Source organism: Cherax quadricarinatus, chromosome 2, assembly GCF_038502225.1.
Source record: "Cherax quadricarinatus isolate ZL_2023a chromosome 2, ASM3850222v1, whole genome shotgun sequence".
Classification (NCBI taxonomy): Eukaryota; Metazoa; Arthropoda; class Malacostraca; order Decapoda; family Parastacidae; genus Cherax; species Cherax quadricarinatus.
Window position 1 is genome coordinate 71308653 of NC_091293.1, and position 15975 is coordinate 71324627.

General features: G+C 40.5%; 1 protein-coding gene across 1 annotated transcript in view; it reads left to right on the plus strand.

Moving 5' to 3' along the window:
- Nucleotides 1–15975, plus strand: part of LOC128684229 (alpha-1,3-mannosyl-glycoprotein 4-beta-N-acetylglucosaminyltransferase C) — a 398920-nt gene that overhangs the window by 327037 nt on the left and 55908 nt on the right. Inside the window, exons 5-6 of the mRNA XM_070088912.1 lie at nucleotides 223–388; nucleotides 8303–8461. Of these exons, the coding sequence (XP_069945013.1) occupies nucleotides 223–388; nucleotides 8303–8461 (325 nt within the window). The remainder of the gene's footprint in view (nucleotides 1–222; nucleotides 389–8302; nucleotides 8462–15975) is intronic.

Below are 15975 nucleotides of genomic sequence, written 5' to 3' on the forward strand. Positions count from 1 at the left end.
ATTTTGCCCACACAGTGGGCAAAATGTTGTCAATAAGGGATCACATTATACTACACTTGTGTCTTTATCCATCGTTTCAGCAATTTATATTTCTTTCCCTTGTTATCTCTTTGGTTCCTTTCCTTCCATTCTTGTTTTTAAACACTATATATCATTACCTGTTAGTCCATTCATCACTCCTCGTAAAATATAAACTGTTTCAATTATTTTCTCTGCATGCAGGTCTCAGCGTGCCCTGGACTTGGGAGTTCGCTACAACAATGAGATCCAGACTGGCCTCTTGAGGGTGCTACAGCCCCCACCCATCCTTTATCCCAGCATCGACTTCACTGCCATCAGAAGGACGTACAATGATTCTGTGGCCAGGGTGCAGTGGCGAACCAAACAGGTGAGGAGAGTTATAGTGTGTGCTTCTAACCGGTTTTGCTGTTAACTGTATAAAATGACATAGTAATACTAGTGTCGTGTCTAGGCAAATGTTAACAGATGGGTTGCGCTTTCAGGTTAGGTTTTGTAACCTGATCAAACATTACCTAATTTAATTGATACCTTATCTAACCTAATTGATCTTCATTAATATCTCCTGAAATAAATAATTACACAAGAAATACTTCTTCCATGTTCCATGCCCAATGAAAGGTTTGTTAATGCAGGGGAAGCCTTGATCAAAGGAATTGGACCTGTGCTCTTCTTTGGACCAAACCTGGATGCCTCCTATTTCCTCAGCCACTGCATGACCCCTATGGGTTTAGTGTTCCCCACAAATGTAAGAATAATAATAATATACAGTAGGGCCCCACTTATACAGTGGGTTAGGTTCCAGGCTACTACCGTAAAGTGAAAATCGCCGTAAGGTGAATCTCACTTTTTTCATTTATAAATGCATACCAATGCTTCATTCATAACATGTTTACACTATCATATATTAAGATACCTAGGCATTAAAAAACAACAAAAAAGTAAAATATGCATATAGTACACCCAGTGCTTATCTTAAAACATTTGTAGTCTTAATGTAGGGTGGGGGGTGAGTAGTATTTATTGTAGGAAGTTAGGTGATAGGTATGGTAGCTTGCCTGGCTACCACACCTACAGGTAATATACGACATTTAAAGTGCCCCAGAGTGATAAAATACACATACAGTACAGTCAAAGCAAATCTAATATAACTGGGTAAATGTTAAATGCAATTGCAGTAGAACCCCCGTATCTGCGTATTCAGTATCTGCTGTTTCAGCTATCCATGGTTTACTGTGGCCCAAAAATAACCTTTAATTTTGCTAATAAATGCCCTAAAGCTTAAAAGTAGTGATGCTGGCAGTTCTTCAAAGTCTAAGAGAAGCCTTGAAATGTTTTGCCATGATAGGTATGTATGTAAACGAAATATAACTTTATATATATATACAGTAGGACCCTGCTTTACGGCGTTTCACCTTGCGGCGTTCCGCTAATACGGCGATGTCAAATTATGACCAAAATTTGCTATACGGCAAGCAGTCTTTCAAATATGGCGTCCCCCACCCGGTTTCTTTACATTCTCCGTAACCACATCTATTATGTCAGGAAACTTTCCAAAATTTCAAGTGTTTTAAAGTTACTGTGTATTTTATATGTACTCTGATAATTATACTTATGTGTACCTGTACCTAAATATACTTACACACTGTGCTGGTGTGCAGGTACACATTAAAATCGCTAGGTCTCTCTCTATTCATGACGCCAATACTATGCAATAATAATCACTCTTGGGCATATTAAATGTCTTATTTTATATTAATATAGGCATTTTCATTAATCCATCTATGGTATTTTCCTCAAAATTATATATGAAACCCATTACATAGCATATAAACATGATACATACACTCACAGAATAAAAATTGACGTAAATATGAGATTTGTTTACAAAGCAGCTGTGTAGGTAATGTCTGAAGAATTACGTTTTCTCTAGTCAAACACTGGGGGATAACTGAAGAGAAATATTCTTTTCGTATGCCTTTACTCTATATATAGCAATTCATGACCCTTGTGGGTTTAGTGCTTTTTATAATAATAATATTATTATTATTATCTGTCGTAGTGATCCAGTAGCTGAGACAGACAGGAGCGACCCGCTCTAAACCCATGTTGCCCTGAGTTGTGTAATTGGTGGGTATCTAGATGGGTGGCAATCTTGCTTCTTAGAACCCTTTCAAAGTTTTTTATGATATGGGATGTTAGTGCTATCGGTCTGTAGTTCTTTACTATTGCTTTACTGCCCCCTTTGTGGAGTGGGGCTATGTCTGTCGTTTTTAGTAACTGCGGGACGACCCCCGTGTCCATGCTCCCTCTCCATAGGATGGTAAAAGCTTGTGATAAGGGCTTCTTGCAGTTCTTGATGAACACGGAGTTCCATGAGTCTGGCCCTGGGGCAGAGTGCATGGGCATGTCATTTATCTCCTGTTTGAAGTCATTTGGCATCAGGATAATATCAGATAGGCTTCTGTTAACCAAATTCTGTGCCTCTCTCATAAAAAAATCATTTTGATCTTCGACTCTCAGTCTGGTAAGCGGCTTGCTAAAAACTGAGTCATATTGGGACTTGAGTAGCTCACTCATTTCCTTGCTGTCATCTGTGTAGGACCCATCTTGTTTAAGTGGGGCCCAATACTGGATGTTGGTCTCGACTTTGATTTGGCATAAGAAAAGAAATACTTTGGGTTTCTTTCGATTTCACATAAGAAAAGAAATACTTTGGGTTTCTTTCGATTTCATTGATGGCTTTTAGTTCTTCCCACGATTCCTGACTCCTATAAGATTCCTTTAGCTTAAGTTCGATATTTGCTATTTCTCTGACCAGTGACTCCCTACGCATTTCAGATATATTGGCCTCTTTTAGCCGCTCTGTTATTCTTTTCTGTCGCCTGTAAAGGGAGCGCCTGTCTCTTTCTATTTTACATGTACTCCACCTTTTTCTTAAAGGAATAAGCCTTGAGCATACATCGAGTGCCACCGAGTTAATCTGTTCTAGGCATAAGTTGGGGGTCTGTGTTGCTTAGTCTATCTTCCCAGCTTATATTGTTTAGGACTTGATTTACTTGGTCCCACTTTATGTTCTTGTTATTGAAGTTGAATTTGGTGAAGGCTCCCTCGTGACTAATCTCATTTTGTTGGTCTGGGGCTCTGTGCATACATGTCTGAACCTCGATTATGTTGTGATCTGAGTATATTGTTTTTGATATGGTGACATTTCGTATCAGATCATCATTGTTAGTGAAGGTGAGATCTAGTGTATTCTCCAGTCTAGTAGGCTCTATTATTTGCTGCTTTAAGTTGAATTTTGTGCAGAGATTTAAAAGCTCGTGTGTGTGAGTTCTCGTCAGAGCTGCCTCCTGGTGTTATCACTGCAACATCATTATTTGCTATATTCCTCCATTTTAGGTGCCTCAAGTTGAAATCCCCCAGGAGCAAGATGTTGGGGGCAGGAGCTGGCAGATTTTCCAGACAGTGGTCAATTTTTGACAGCTGTTCCTGGAATCGCTGTGCCTACTATATACAGTGGTCCCTCAATAATTGTCCGGCCTGAAAGTCGTCCATTTCGGAAATAGTCCCGTTATTTCGTCTAAACATTGGCTCGCAAATGGTCCGTTAACTCACTAATCATCCTTCGTCCGGGACGGGTACTCATGCTCTGAGCCGCCTGGGCCTGCCTTCCCAGCCAGTGAGCCATTGTTTACCAGTGAGCGACGGTCCCCTCACATGCTCCTATGAAATATTTCATAATATTCCATTGATATTAGTGCTTGCAAGTGCTAAATAAGCTACCATGGCTCCAAAGAAAGCTTCTAATGCCAGCCCTTTGGTAAAGAATGTGAGAAACACATAATTTATGAAAAAGTTTGTAGAAAAATACAAAGGTGGTGGTGGTGGTAGAGTGGAAGCAGTTGTGATAGTGGTTGATGGTGGTAGTGATAAGATAAGATAAGATAAGATTTCGTTCGGATTTTTAACCCCGGAGGGTTAGCCACCCAGGATAACCCAAGAAAGTCAGTGCGTCATCGAGGACTGTCTAACTTATTTCCATTGGGGTCCTTAATCTTGTCCCCCAGGATGCGACCCACACCAGTCGACTAACACCCAGGTACCTATTTGCTGCTAGGTGAACAGGACAACAGGTGTAAGGAAACGTGTCGAATGTTTCCACCCGCCGGGAATCGAACCCGGGCCCTCCGTGTGTGAAGCGGGAGCTTTAGCCACCAGGCCACCGGGCCACCCCACCAGGCCACCGGGCCACCGATGGTGGTAGAAGGTAGTAGTGATGGTGGTAACAGTTGTAATAGTGGTAGAAGGTCGTAGTGATGGTGGTAGAGGGTTCCTTCTTTAGTGATTCAGCGATTCTACCAACTTCTCCAATGTTGTTGGAGTTATATAGGGCTACAGAAAACACCGCCGCCTCAGCTGCTGCTTCACTACCATTATGGATGGCTTACACTCAGTGGCCCTTATATACCCAACAACAACACAGCACAACACCTAGAGTATATTCCATGTTTCTATGTTATTAATATTGTTTATTATGTCATATTAGTTGAATTGTGATAGATAAATAAGCCATAGAGTTGATATTAGTGTCATATTCTCCAACAATAAACTTGCCATCCCTCCCTCACACAAACAAATCTCCAATAAGAACATAAGAAAGGAGGAACACTGCAGTAGGCCTGCTGGCCCATACTAGGCAGGTCCTTTACAATCCTTCCCACTAAAAACATAACAATGGAAGAACACTGCAGGTCTATTTGCCCATACAAGGCAGGTCCTTATCAAAATGACTTCTACCCAAAGCTACCCAAGAATTTACTCCCGTACCCAATGACACAAATCAAACTCAGCTCCTCCAACTCATATATTTGTCCAATCTCTTCTTAAAGCTACCCAAGGTCCTAGCCTCGATCACCCTACTGGTAAGTGTGATGTTAAATAAGAACTTAAGAAAGTAGGAATACTGCAACAGGCCTGCTGGCCCATACTAGGCCAGTCCTTCACAAATCCAGCCCAGTATTGGGCCCCTACTTAAACAAGATGGGTCCTACACAGATGACAGCAAGGAAATTAGTGAGCTACTCAAGTCCCAATATGACTCAGTTTTTAGCAAGCCACTAACCAGACTGAGAGTCGAAGATCAAAATGATTTTTTTATGAGAGAGGCACAGAATTTGGTTAACACAAGCCTATCTGATGTTATCCTGACGCCAAATGACTTCGAACAGGCGATAAATGACATGCCCATGCACTCTGCCCCAGGGCCAGACTCATGGAACTCTGTGTTCATCAAGAACTGCAAGAAGCCTCTATCACGAGCCTTTACCATCCTATGGAGAGGGAGCATGGACACGGGGGTCGTCCCACAGTTACTAAAAACAACAAACATAGCCCCACTCCACAAAGGGGGCAGTAAAGCAATAGCAAAGAACTACAGACCGATAGCACTAACATCCCATATCATAAAAATCTTTGAAAGGGTCCTAAGAAACAAGATCACCACCCATATAGAAACCCATCAATTACACAACCCAGGGCAACATGGGTTTAGAACAGGTTGCTCCTGTCTGTCTCAACTATTGGATCACTACGACAAGGTCCTAGATGCACTAGAAGACAAAAAGAATGCAGATGTAATATATACAGACTTTGCAAAAGCCTTCGACAAGTGTGACCATGGTGTAATAGCGCACAAAATGCGTGCTAATGGAATAACAGGAAAAGTTGGTCGATGGATCTATAATTTCCTCACAAACAGAACACAAAGAGTAGTAGTCAACAGAGTAAAGTCAGAGGCAGCTACGGTGAAAAGCTCTGTTCCACAAGGCACAGTACTCGCTCCCATCTTGTTCCTCATCCTCATATCTGACATAGACAAGGATGTCAGCCACAGCACCATGTCTTCCTTTTCAGATGACACCTGAATCTACATGACAGTGTCTTCCATTGCAGACACTGCAAGGCTCCAGGCGGACATCAACCAAATCTTTCAGTGGGCTGCAGAAAACAATATGAAGTTCAACGATGAGAAATTTCAATTACTCAGATATGGTAAACATGAGGAAATTAAATCTTCATCAGAGTACAAAACAAATTCTGGCCACAAAATAGAGTGAAACACCACGTCAAAGACCTGGGAGTGATCATGTTGGAGGATCTCACGTTCAAGGACCATAACATTGTATCAATCGCATCTGCTTGAAAAATGACTGGATGGATAATGAGAGCCTTCAAAACTAGGGATGCCAAGTCCATGATGACACTCTTCAGGTCACTTGTTCTATCTAGGCTGGAATATTGCTGCACACTAACAGCACTTTTCAAGGCAGGTGAAATTGCTGACCTAGAAAATGTACAGAGAACCTTTACGGCGCGCATAACAGAGATAAAACACCTCAATTACTGGGAGCACTTGAGGTTCCTGAACCTGTATTCCCTGGAACGCAGGTGGGAGAGATACATGATCATATACACCTGAAAAATCCTAGAGGGACTAGTACCAAACTTGCACACGAAAATCACTCACTACTAAAGCAAAAGATTTGGCAGACGATGCAACATCCCCCCAATGAAAAGCAGGGGTGTCACTAGCACGTTAAGAGACCTTACAATAAGTGTCAGGGGCCCGAGACTGTTCAACTGCCTCCCAGCATACATAAGAGGGATTACCAACAGACCCTTGGCAGTCTTCAAACTGGCACTGGACAAGCACCTAAAGTTGGTACCTGACCAGCCGGGCTGTGGCTCGTACGTTGGTTTGTGTGCAGCCAGCAGTAACAGCCTGGTTGATCAGGCTCTGATCCACCAGGAGGCCTGGTCACAGACCGGGCTGCGGGGGCATTGACCCCCGGAACTCTCTCCAGGTAAACTCCAGGTAAACTAACAGAACAAATGCTACCCAAGCAATAAGCTCAGGTGCAAGTCCTACTCAAATCCAACCCCTCTCACTCGTGTATTTATCCAACCTAAATTTGAAACTACCCAATGTTTTAGCTTCGATCACCCTACTAGGCAGACCGTTCCACTCATCAACTACCCCTATTACCAGTGTTCATTTATACATTTTATTAGTGCTTTACATTTATTTGGCATTTTTTTCTGCATGTAAATCAATATTTATGCTAGGGAAGTGACCCCTGAAGTGACCTAGAGTCCTTATGGAAGGGGATTCCCCTTCCAAACAATAACCTCTCTTCCCTCTCCCCTCCTCCCTGTCTTCCATTCATCAACAACAGCTTTCAATAAAGGTAACTGTCATGTTGAATGTTCATTCTTTTGTGCATGTAAATCTATCTTTTAGGTAAAAAAAATTTTTTTATTGATACTTCTGGGTGTCTGGAACGAATTAATTGGATTTACATTATTTCTTATGGGGAAAATTGATTCGAAAATCATCTATTTCGATAATAGTCCCACTTCCAGAAACGGATCAAGGACGATAATTGAGGGACCACTGTATACAAAACATTAAACTCCAATATCAACCCTCCACTGAAACTTCTCCTAGACAGCTTCAACAGAACACACAGGCATAACACAAGGCACAATACACTTTTTGACATCCCTCATTTCTGTCTCGCACTATGCAAAAATGCAATGCATATAAAGGACCTGAAGATCTGGAACTCTTTGCCTGAAATAGCAAGAGGTCCCCTGCCCACAAATCAATTTAGGACTATACCAAAAATCATATCTCTCAATACCAACCATACCCACACTATGCTAAACTCTAACCAAATTCATAGCAACTCTCCCAAATATTTTATTATCCCTTAAATATTAAGTCATTATTACAAACTTGAAAATGTAAGTATCATTAATTGTACTACCTCATACTGATAAGAGTGTTAACAAACTTAATTCCAAAATTAAAAATGTATGTTTGTATCATAAATTGTACTACTTCATATTAGTAATAGAGTAAAATATTGAATATTTGTATTCTACCACTCTTCACTTGTCTAGACTTAGTCTATAAGTATTAGGTTAAGTCTGCCAGAAATGCCTTGGCATGATAGTGGCTTTCTCTGTTCCAATCAAATTATGAAATGTAAACACACATTGTAACCTTAGCAAAGAAATACAATTTTTTTTTATTTTTATTTTTAGGGGACCTGAATAAACTAAAAATAAGTCTAATCTTGTATAATAGTATTTAAACTTAATTACTTCTCTTACCAATATAATCTGCATGTATTTTATACTGGATATGACAGTTTTCTTCCCAAAATAACTATAACCCAATATACACACCCATCATTATCAAAGTTGCCTCCCTCAGGTGCTAGATTTTGCATTCCTCTTCTGGTATGTATGGACGCGTCACCCGTCCACCTATTACCTGGTGCTGGAGGATGATGTGCTCAGTGCCAAACACTTTGTTACTGCCATCAAGGACTTCGTAACTCTCCATAGGAACCATCACTGGATATCTTTACAGGTTGGCATGCTTATAACCCATTACTTCCCATCTCTTCTTTCATCAATATTCTTATATGCTTTAATTGTGTGTTGTGTAGGGATCATTATATAACAACCATAAGGCACTACAGGCTTACAAAACTTTTTTTAAGTCCCTGGTTCAGTAAGGATATTCGGCAGTTTATTCCACACTGTTGCCATACCAGTGCTTTCTTATCAGCTCATCTTCTTAATAACAGTTAGTAATTCACAGCTGCTAATACAGGTAAATGGATGACTGTTTATGAGCCTTAAACATTGATTTTGTGAATGTGTGTTTTACAGTGTGTTTGGTGAGATCCCATTTTCTGTTGGCACCTCTAAACTTTTTATCCCCTGTATACAAGTATTTCATTTATTGCCTTTACAGTATGTTATAATTGGTGAATTTCTATTAATAGATTGTTTACAATAACCAAACATAAAAAATGCAGATTGATAAATTTGCTTAAAACCATATAGGTTGCTATTTTTTTTTTTCAACGAACCGGCCGTATCACACCAAGGCAAGACGGGGTTATTAGCCCCTTGCTCCCAGCATTTTAGTAGCTCTTACGACATGCATGGCTTATGGAGGAAGATTTCTGTTCTACTTCCGCATGGAAATCAGAGGAAATAAAGAACAAGAATTAAGAAAATAGAAGAAAATCCAGATGAGTGTATGTATATCTGCGTGTACATGTATGTGTAGTGTAACCTAAGTGTAAGTAGAAGTAGCAAGTTATACCTATTATCCCATGTGTTTATGAGACAAAAAAGACACCAGGAATCCTATCATCATGTAAAACAATTACAGGTTTCTGTTTCACACTCATTTGGCAGGACAGTAGTACCTCCCTGGGCAGTTGCTGTCTACCAACCTACTTCCTAGGAGGTTGTTCTTGTATAGTTCAGAATTCAAGTACTGTACTGTACACCCAAGGATACATGAAAGCCCTGTTTTAGCAGTATAACTAGCTGTAGAGGAGTGAAAAAAGTAACAAATAATGTCATTTAAGAGAGCACTTTGGGTAGTTTTAAAAATAGGTAAGACAGGTATATAAATGGGTATGAGTAGGACCTTCTGCAGCACACCTTCTTATGCTCTGGATGGCATTGCATCAATCACATGGACAGCCCATAAGTTATGCAGAGGATTTAGGTGCTTTTTTAACAATATTAGTCAAGATGTTGGTAGATTAGGAACTGTTGGCTTTCTCAAGCAATGAGTTCCAAATTTTTGGACCATTTATTTGCATGGATTTTTTGAACAGGTTGAATATACAGTAGACCATTGTTTAACATGCTAGTTATGTTCCTGAAAACGCCGTTTTAGTTAAAATCGTGTTAGACAAATTGAAGAACTTGTGTCGAAAAACAGGGTTCTGTTTCTAGGAGCCCCAAAAAAGCCAAACAACTTGTTTTTTAGACCTCCAGATCTTTCAAAAATAAAAGTGAATATGTAATTGTAGTGCATTGTTGTGATGTTTTACATTGTTTTTACTGCTTAAGATTACAAATGCAACAGCAATAATAGTATTTCTTACCTTAATTTTATGTACACAAAGAGACGCTTCATTATGGTCACTGGCTTTCTCTTAGTCTAATATCTATTTTCCAGGTGTATATAATCATGCATCTCTCCCGCTTGTGTTCCAGGGAGTACAGGTTCAGGAACTTCAAGCGCTCCCAGTAATTGAGGTGTTTTATCTCTGTTATGCATGCCTTGAAGGTTCTCTGTACATTTTCTAGGTCAGCAATTTTACCTGCCTTGAAAGGTGCTGTTAGTGTGCATCAATATTCCAGCCTAGATAGAACAAGAACTGCTACATGTACATGTTCCTACAGTACATGTTCCTCATATTTCGTCCGTTCGTTCTGTTGCGGCACTCCAGATAGATTTAATATTCTGGGTTAATGTTTGAGTTGAGAGTCCTGTAGACATAGCATGCACAGTAGAAAGTGGAGTGTGTGTTGCCTGGATCCTGAATGAGTGATTATTCTGAGAGCTGATTTTTGCTGAGTAACAGCAAACTTAATTGAGGTCAGTGGTCACGTGTGGTCATACCTGTCCTAAGCTCTCTGGGAGTTAGGGTGGAGTGTTTCCAAGCACCATGGCTTGTTGTAGCGTTTTAGAATCTCAGGTTCAGGTGTTGAAGAAGGAGGTTCTATTTCTTTAAGAGGAAAATAGGAGGCTGAAGCTTCGCCTAGATGAGTTTGGGAGTGTGAGAAGTGGCAGCTACTTTAAGTGGCAAGTGGTTCACAGTTCAGGAAGAAGGAAGATAAGGAGGGTTAACAAAGAAGATGTGAAGGTAGGAAATCGATTCTCTGTTCTCCAGGATGAGTGCACTTCAGTGTTTAGTGAGGTTGAAGGTACCACTGATTCCCCTGTTAATCAAGGTAAGAATGTTTTAATTGTAGGAGATTCTCAAGTAAGATATATGGACTGTGCTTTTTGTAACAGAGATAGAAAGGTCAGACAGAGGGTGTGCCTTCCAGGAGCTGGTGTTGGTGACATAGTCAGCAGGTTGGATAATATTATGTCAGGTAATGGGAACAAGCCCATTATCTGTCTTAGTGCTGGGGGTAATGACATTGGAAAGGGCAGGAGACAGGAGCTGCTGGATAAATACAGGTCAGCCATAGAAGTAGTCAGGTCTAAGAGAGGGATCCCAGGCATATGTAGCATCTTTCCTAGAAAGGGAGTGGGCAATGAATGGATGTCTAGGGCAATTGGTATAAATTGCTGGCTAGACAGGTACTGCAAGGAACTTGCAATCCCATTCATTGATAACTGGGATATATTTTATGGCAAATGTGATAAGTATGCAAGGAATGGGGTTCATCTCTCTGGGGCTGGAGTGGTTGCATTAACCAATTCGATTTCGGGAGTAATTGATGACTTGTCAAGGAATTTAAACTGATAGATTATAGAGGTATGGGTGTTTGTGGGAAACAATCAGGCTGCAGTATTAGGGCTGAAAACAGCAGATATTACCGGGATACCTCAGGGATATGTTTAAAAGACAATATTCAAAATAAAGTTGCTAGTAAAGGCAAATCAATTGATCAACAAACAAAGAGAGATAATAGAGGGCAACGAGTGACTAGCTCCCTTTAAGGTTTACTGTGCAAATAGTAGGAGGCTAAGAAATAAGATAGATAAGCTAAGATTACAGTGGACCCCCGGTTAACGATTTTAATCCGTGCAAGAGGGCTCATCGTTATGCGAAATAATCGTTATGCGAATTAATTTTCCCCATAAGAAATAATGGAAATAAAATTAATCCGTGCAAGACGCCCAAAAGTATGAAAAAAAATTTTTTTTACCACATGAAATGTTAATTTTAATACACACAAACTGAAAAAGGCATGCACAATTACATGACACTTACTTTTATTGAAGATCTGGTGATGATTGATGGGATGGGAGGAGGGGAGAGCATTATCTTCTTACTGTTTAGAAGGGGAATCCCCTTCCATTAGGACTTGAGGTAGCAAGTCCTTTTCTGGGGTTACTTCCCTTCTTCTTTTAATGCCACTAGGACCAGCTTCAGAGTCACTGGACCTCTGTCGCACAACAAATCTGTCCATAGAGCTCTGTACCTCCCGTTTCTTCAAGACTTTCCTAAAATGGGCCATAACATTGTCATTGAAATAGTCACAAGCACGGCTTGCAACAGCTGTGTCAGGGTGATTTTCATCTATAAAGGTTTGCAGTTCAAACCACTCTGCACACATTTCCTTAATCTTTGAAGTAGGCACAATGGATTCCACAACTGGCATAGGCTTCTCAGGGTTAGCCCCAAACCCTTCAAAATCTTTCTTAATTTCCATACTAATTCTCACCCTTTTTACCACAGGGTTGGCACTAGAAGCTTTCTTGGGGCCCATGGTCACTTATTTTCCAGAAACACCACCGAAAACACTGTAATAATACGAAATATTCCGAGTGTATGCTTGGATGTTACCGCGGAGGCTGGCTGGTAAACAATGGGACGGCCGGCACATGTGAGGGCACATTGGACGCGTCTCGGACGAAAATCGGTATGCGGGTTTTTAATCGGTATGCGGGGCAAAAATTTTGCGATAAAAGTAATCGTTATGCGGAAAAATCGCTATGCGATGCCATCGTTATGCGGGGGTCCACTGTACTTGCAAGTGCAGGTAATATAGATACTATTATTGGTATAACGGAGACCTGGTTCAACTTGAAAGACAGAAATGCCTTCTGAATGCAACATACAGGGTTATAAACTATTCCACACTGATAGCATCAGCAGTAAGGGTGGTGGAGTGGCAATGTATGTCAGAGATAATTTAAATTGTTGTTTTAGGCATGATATAAGAATAGAAACATCGAACACAGAATCTGGCTACAGTTTCTCGAGGGTCGTGACAAATTAATTTTGGGTGTGATTTATAGGCCTCCAAACCTTGATAGGGAGTGTGGTAAGCTGTTACAGGATGAAATTCATAAGGCTTCTAGATATGAAAATGTTGTGTTAATGGGAGATTTTAAATTTAGACAAATTGATTGGAACAATATGACAGGAAATCTTGAGTCTAGTGACTTTCTTGATGCAGTTCAGGATTGCTTTTTAGAACAATTTGTGACAGAACCAACTAGAGGAAACAATCTGCTTAACTTGGTTTTTGCCAACAAAGAATCACTAATTAATAATCTTGAGGTTAATGATGAGCTTGGGAAAAGTGATCACAAATCACATAGTTTCAATATATCATGGAATTACCCAGATAACTATAATCAAATCTCTGTCCCAGACTTTCGCTTGGCTGATTTCATGGGACTGAAAAATTACCTGGGTGGGGTAAATTGGGATAACCTGACTATGGGTCAGGTAGGTGATCTTGGTTGCCAATATGACGTTTTTCAGAGCATAGTTCTAGCTCCCCCGAGTAGGGAAGTTAGATCTAACAAAAATGATCCCAAATGGATGAACAATAGATTAAAACATATCATTGGTCAAAAGTGGGGTATATACAGGCATATCAAAAGAGGGGATGGGCAGTTAAGACATCAATATACAGTGGACCCTCGCTTAATGATCACCTCCCAATGCGACCAGTTATGTAAGTGTATTTATGTAAGTGCGTTTGTACGTGTATGTTTGGGGGTCTGAAATGGACTAATCTACTCCACAATATTCCTTATGGGAACAAATTCGGTCAGTACTGGCACCTGAACATACTTATGGAATGAAAAAATATCGTTAACCGGGGGTCCACTGTATTCAATTAAAAAGAGAAATAAAAAAAGGAATAAGAAAAGCAAAAAGGGATTATGAGGCTAAGGTCGCAAGGGATTCGAAGACTGACCCAAAACGGTTCTATTAGATATACAGAAGTAAGATTAGGGACAAGATAGGCCCACTTAAGAGTAACTCTGGTCAGATCACTGATAGTGATAAGGATATGTGTAAAATTTTCAATGTCTACGTCCTCTCAGTTTTTACCCAGGAAAATACTAGCGAAATTCCTGAAATAATAGATTATGTAGAACAGGACAATAATAAACTATGCACGATTGCGGTAACTAGGGACATGGTCCTCAGACAGATTGAGAAGATAAAACCTAACAAATCCCCAGGCCCTGATGAACTGTTTGCAAGGGTGTTAAAGGAATGTAAAGAGGAACTTAGCATACCTTTGGCAAATCTTTTCAACTTATCACTACAAACTGGCATAGTGCCTGATAAGTGGAAAACAGCAAATGTTATACCTATTTACAAGGCAGGTGACAGGTCCTTAGCTTCGAATTATGGACCAATAAGCCTTACCTCCATAGTGGGAAAATTTATGGAATCAGTAATTGCCGAAGCAATTCGTAGCCATCTTGATAGGAATAAATTGATTAATGAATCTCAACACGGTTTTACAAAGGGGCATTCCTGTCTTACAAATTTACTAACTTTTTTCACTAAGATGCTTGAGGAGGTAGATCATAGTAATGAATATGATATTGTGTATATGGACTTCAGTAAGGCTTTCGATAGAGTTCCACATCAGAGGCTATTGAGGAAACTTAAGGCACATGGAATAGGAGGAGCAATTTTTTCCTGGGTAGAGGCATGGCTGACAAATAGGCATAAATGGGGAGAAATCAGAATGGGGGCACGTCACAAGCGGTGTTCCGCAGGGGTCAGTCTGGGCCCGTTGTTGTTCACAATTTACATAAACAACATAGATGAGGGAATAAATAACGACATAAGCAAATTTGCTGATGACACCAAAACAGACCGTCCAATTCATTCTAATGAGGACACTAGAGCACTCCAGGATGATTTGAATAGACTGATGCAATGGTCAGAGAAGTGGCAGATGCAGTTTAATATTGACAAATGCAAAGTTCTAAATGTTGGACAGGAAAATAACCATGCCACATAGAAACTAAATAATGTAGATCTTAATACTACTGATTGTGAAAAGGAGTTAGGAGTTCTAGTTAGCAGTAATCTAAAACCAAGACAACAGTGCATTATTGTTCGCAATAAAGCTAATAGAATCCTTGGTTTCATATCTAGAAGTATAAATAATAGTCCTCAGGTTGTTCTTCAACTCTATATATCCTTGGTTAGACCTCATCTAGATTATGCTACACAGTTCTGGTCACCATATTACAGAATGGATATAAATGCACTGCAAAACGTACAGAGAAGGATGACAAAGTTGATCCCGTGTATCAGAAAGCTTCCCTATGAGGATAGACTGAGGGCCCTGAATGTGCACTCTCTCGAAAGGAGTAGAATTAGGGGGTATATGATCGAGGTGTATAAATGGAAAACAGGAATAAATAAAGGGGATGTAAATAGCATGCTGAAAATTTCTGGCCAAGACAGGACTCGCAGCAATGGTTTCAAGTTGGAAAAATTCAGATTCAGGAAGGATATAGGAAAGCACTGGTTTGGTAATAGAGTTGTGGATGAGTGGAACAAACTCCCCAGTACAGTTATAGAGGCTAAAATGTTGTGTAGTTTTAAAAATAGGTTAGATAAATACATGAGTGGGTGTGGGTGGGTTGAGTTGGATCTGACTAGCTTGTGCTACTAGGTCTGATGCCGTGCTCCTTCCTTACATGGAAGTGACCTGACTAGGTGGGTCAGTGGGCTAATCCGGGGGAAAGGACATGGACCTGCTTCGCCTGGGTCGTTGGGCCTGCTGCGGTGTTCCTTCTTTCTTGTGTTCTTATGTTCGTATGAGTGGGTGTGGGTGGGTGTGAAATGAACCTGACTAGCTACTAGGTCGGACACAGTGCTCCTCCCTTAAGCGACGTGTCTGACCTCACTAGGTCAAGGCAGTGGGGAGAATTGGAGCTGCCTCGCATAGACCAGTAGTCCTGTTGCAGTGTTCCTTATTTCGTATGTTCTTATGAGGGCAAATATTCTGTTAGTGGGATGGATCTATGAAGGACCTGCCTAGTATGGGCCAACAGGCCTGTTGCAGTGTTCCTCCTTTCTTATGTTCTTATGTTCAGTCAGGATACATTAGAGAGTA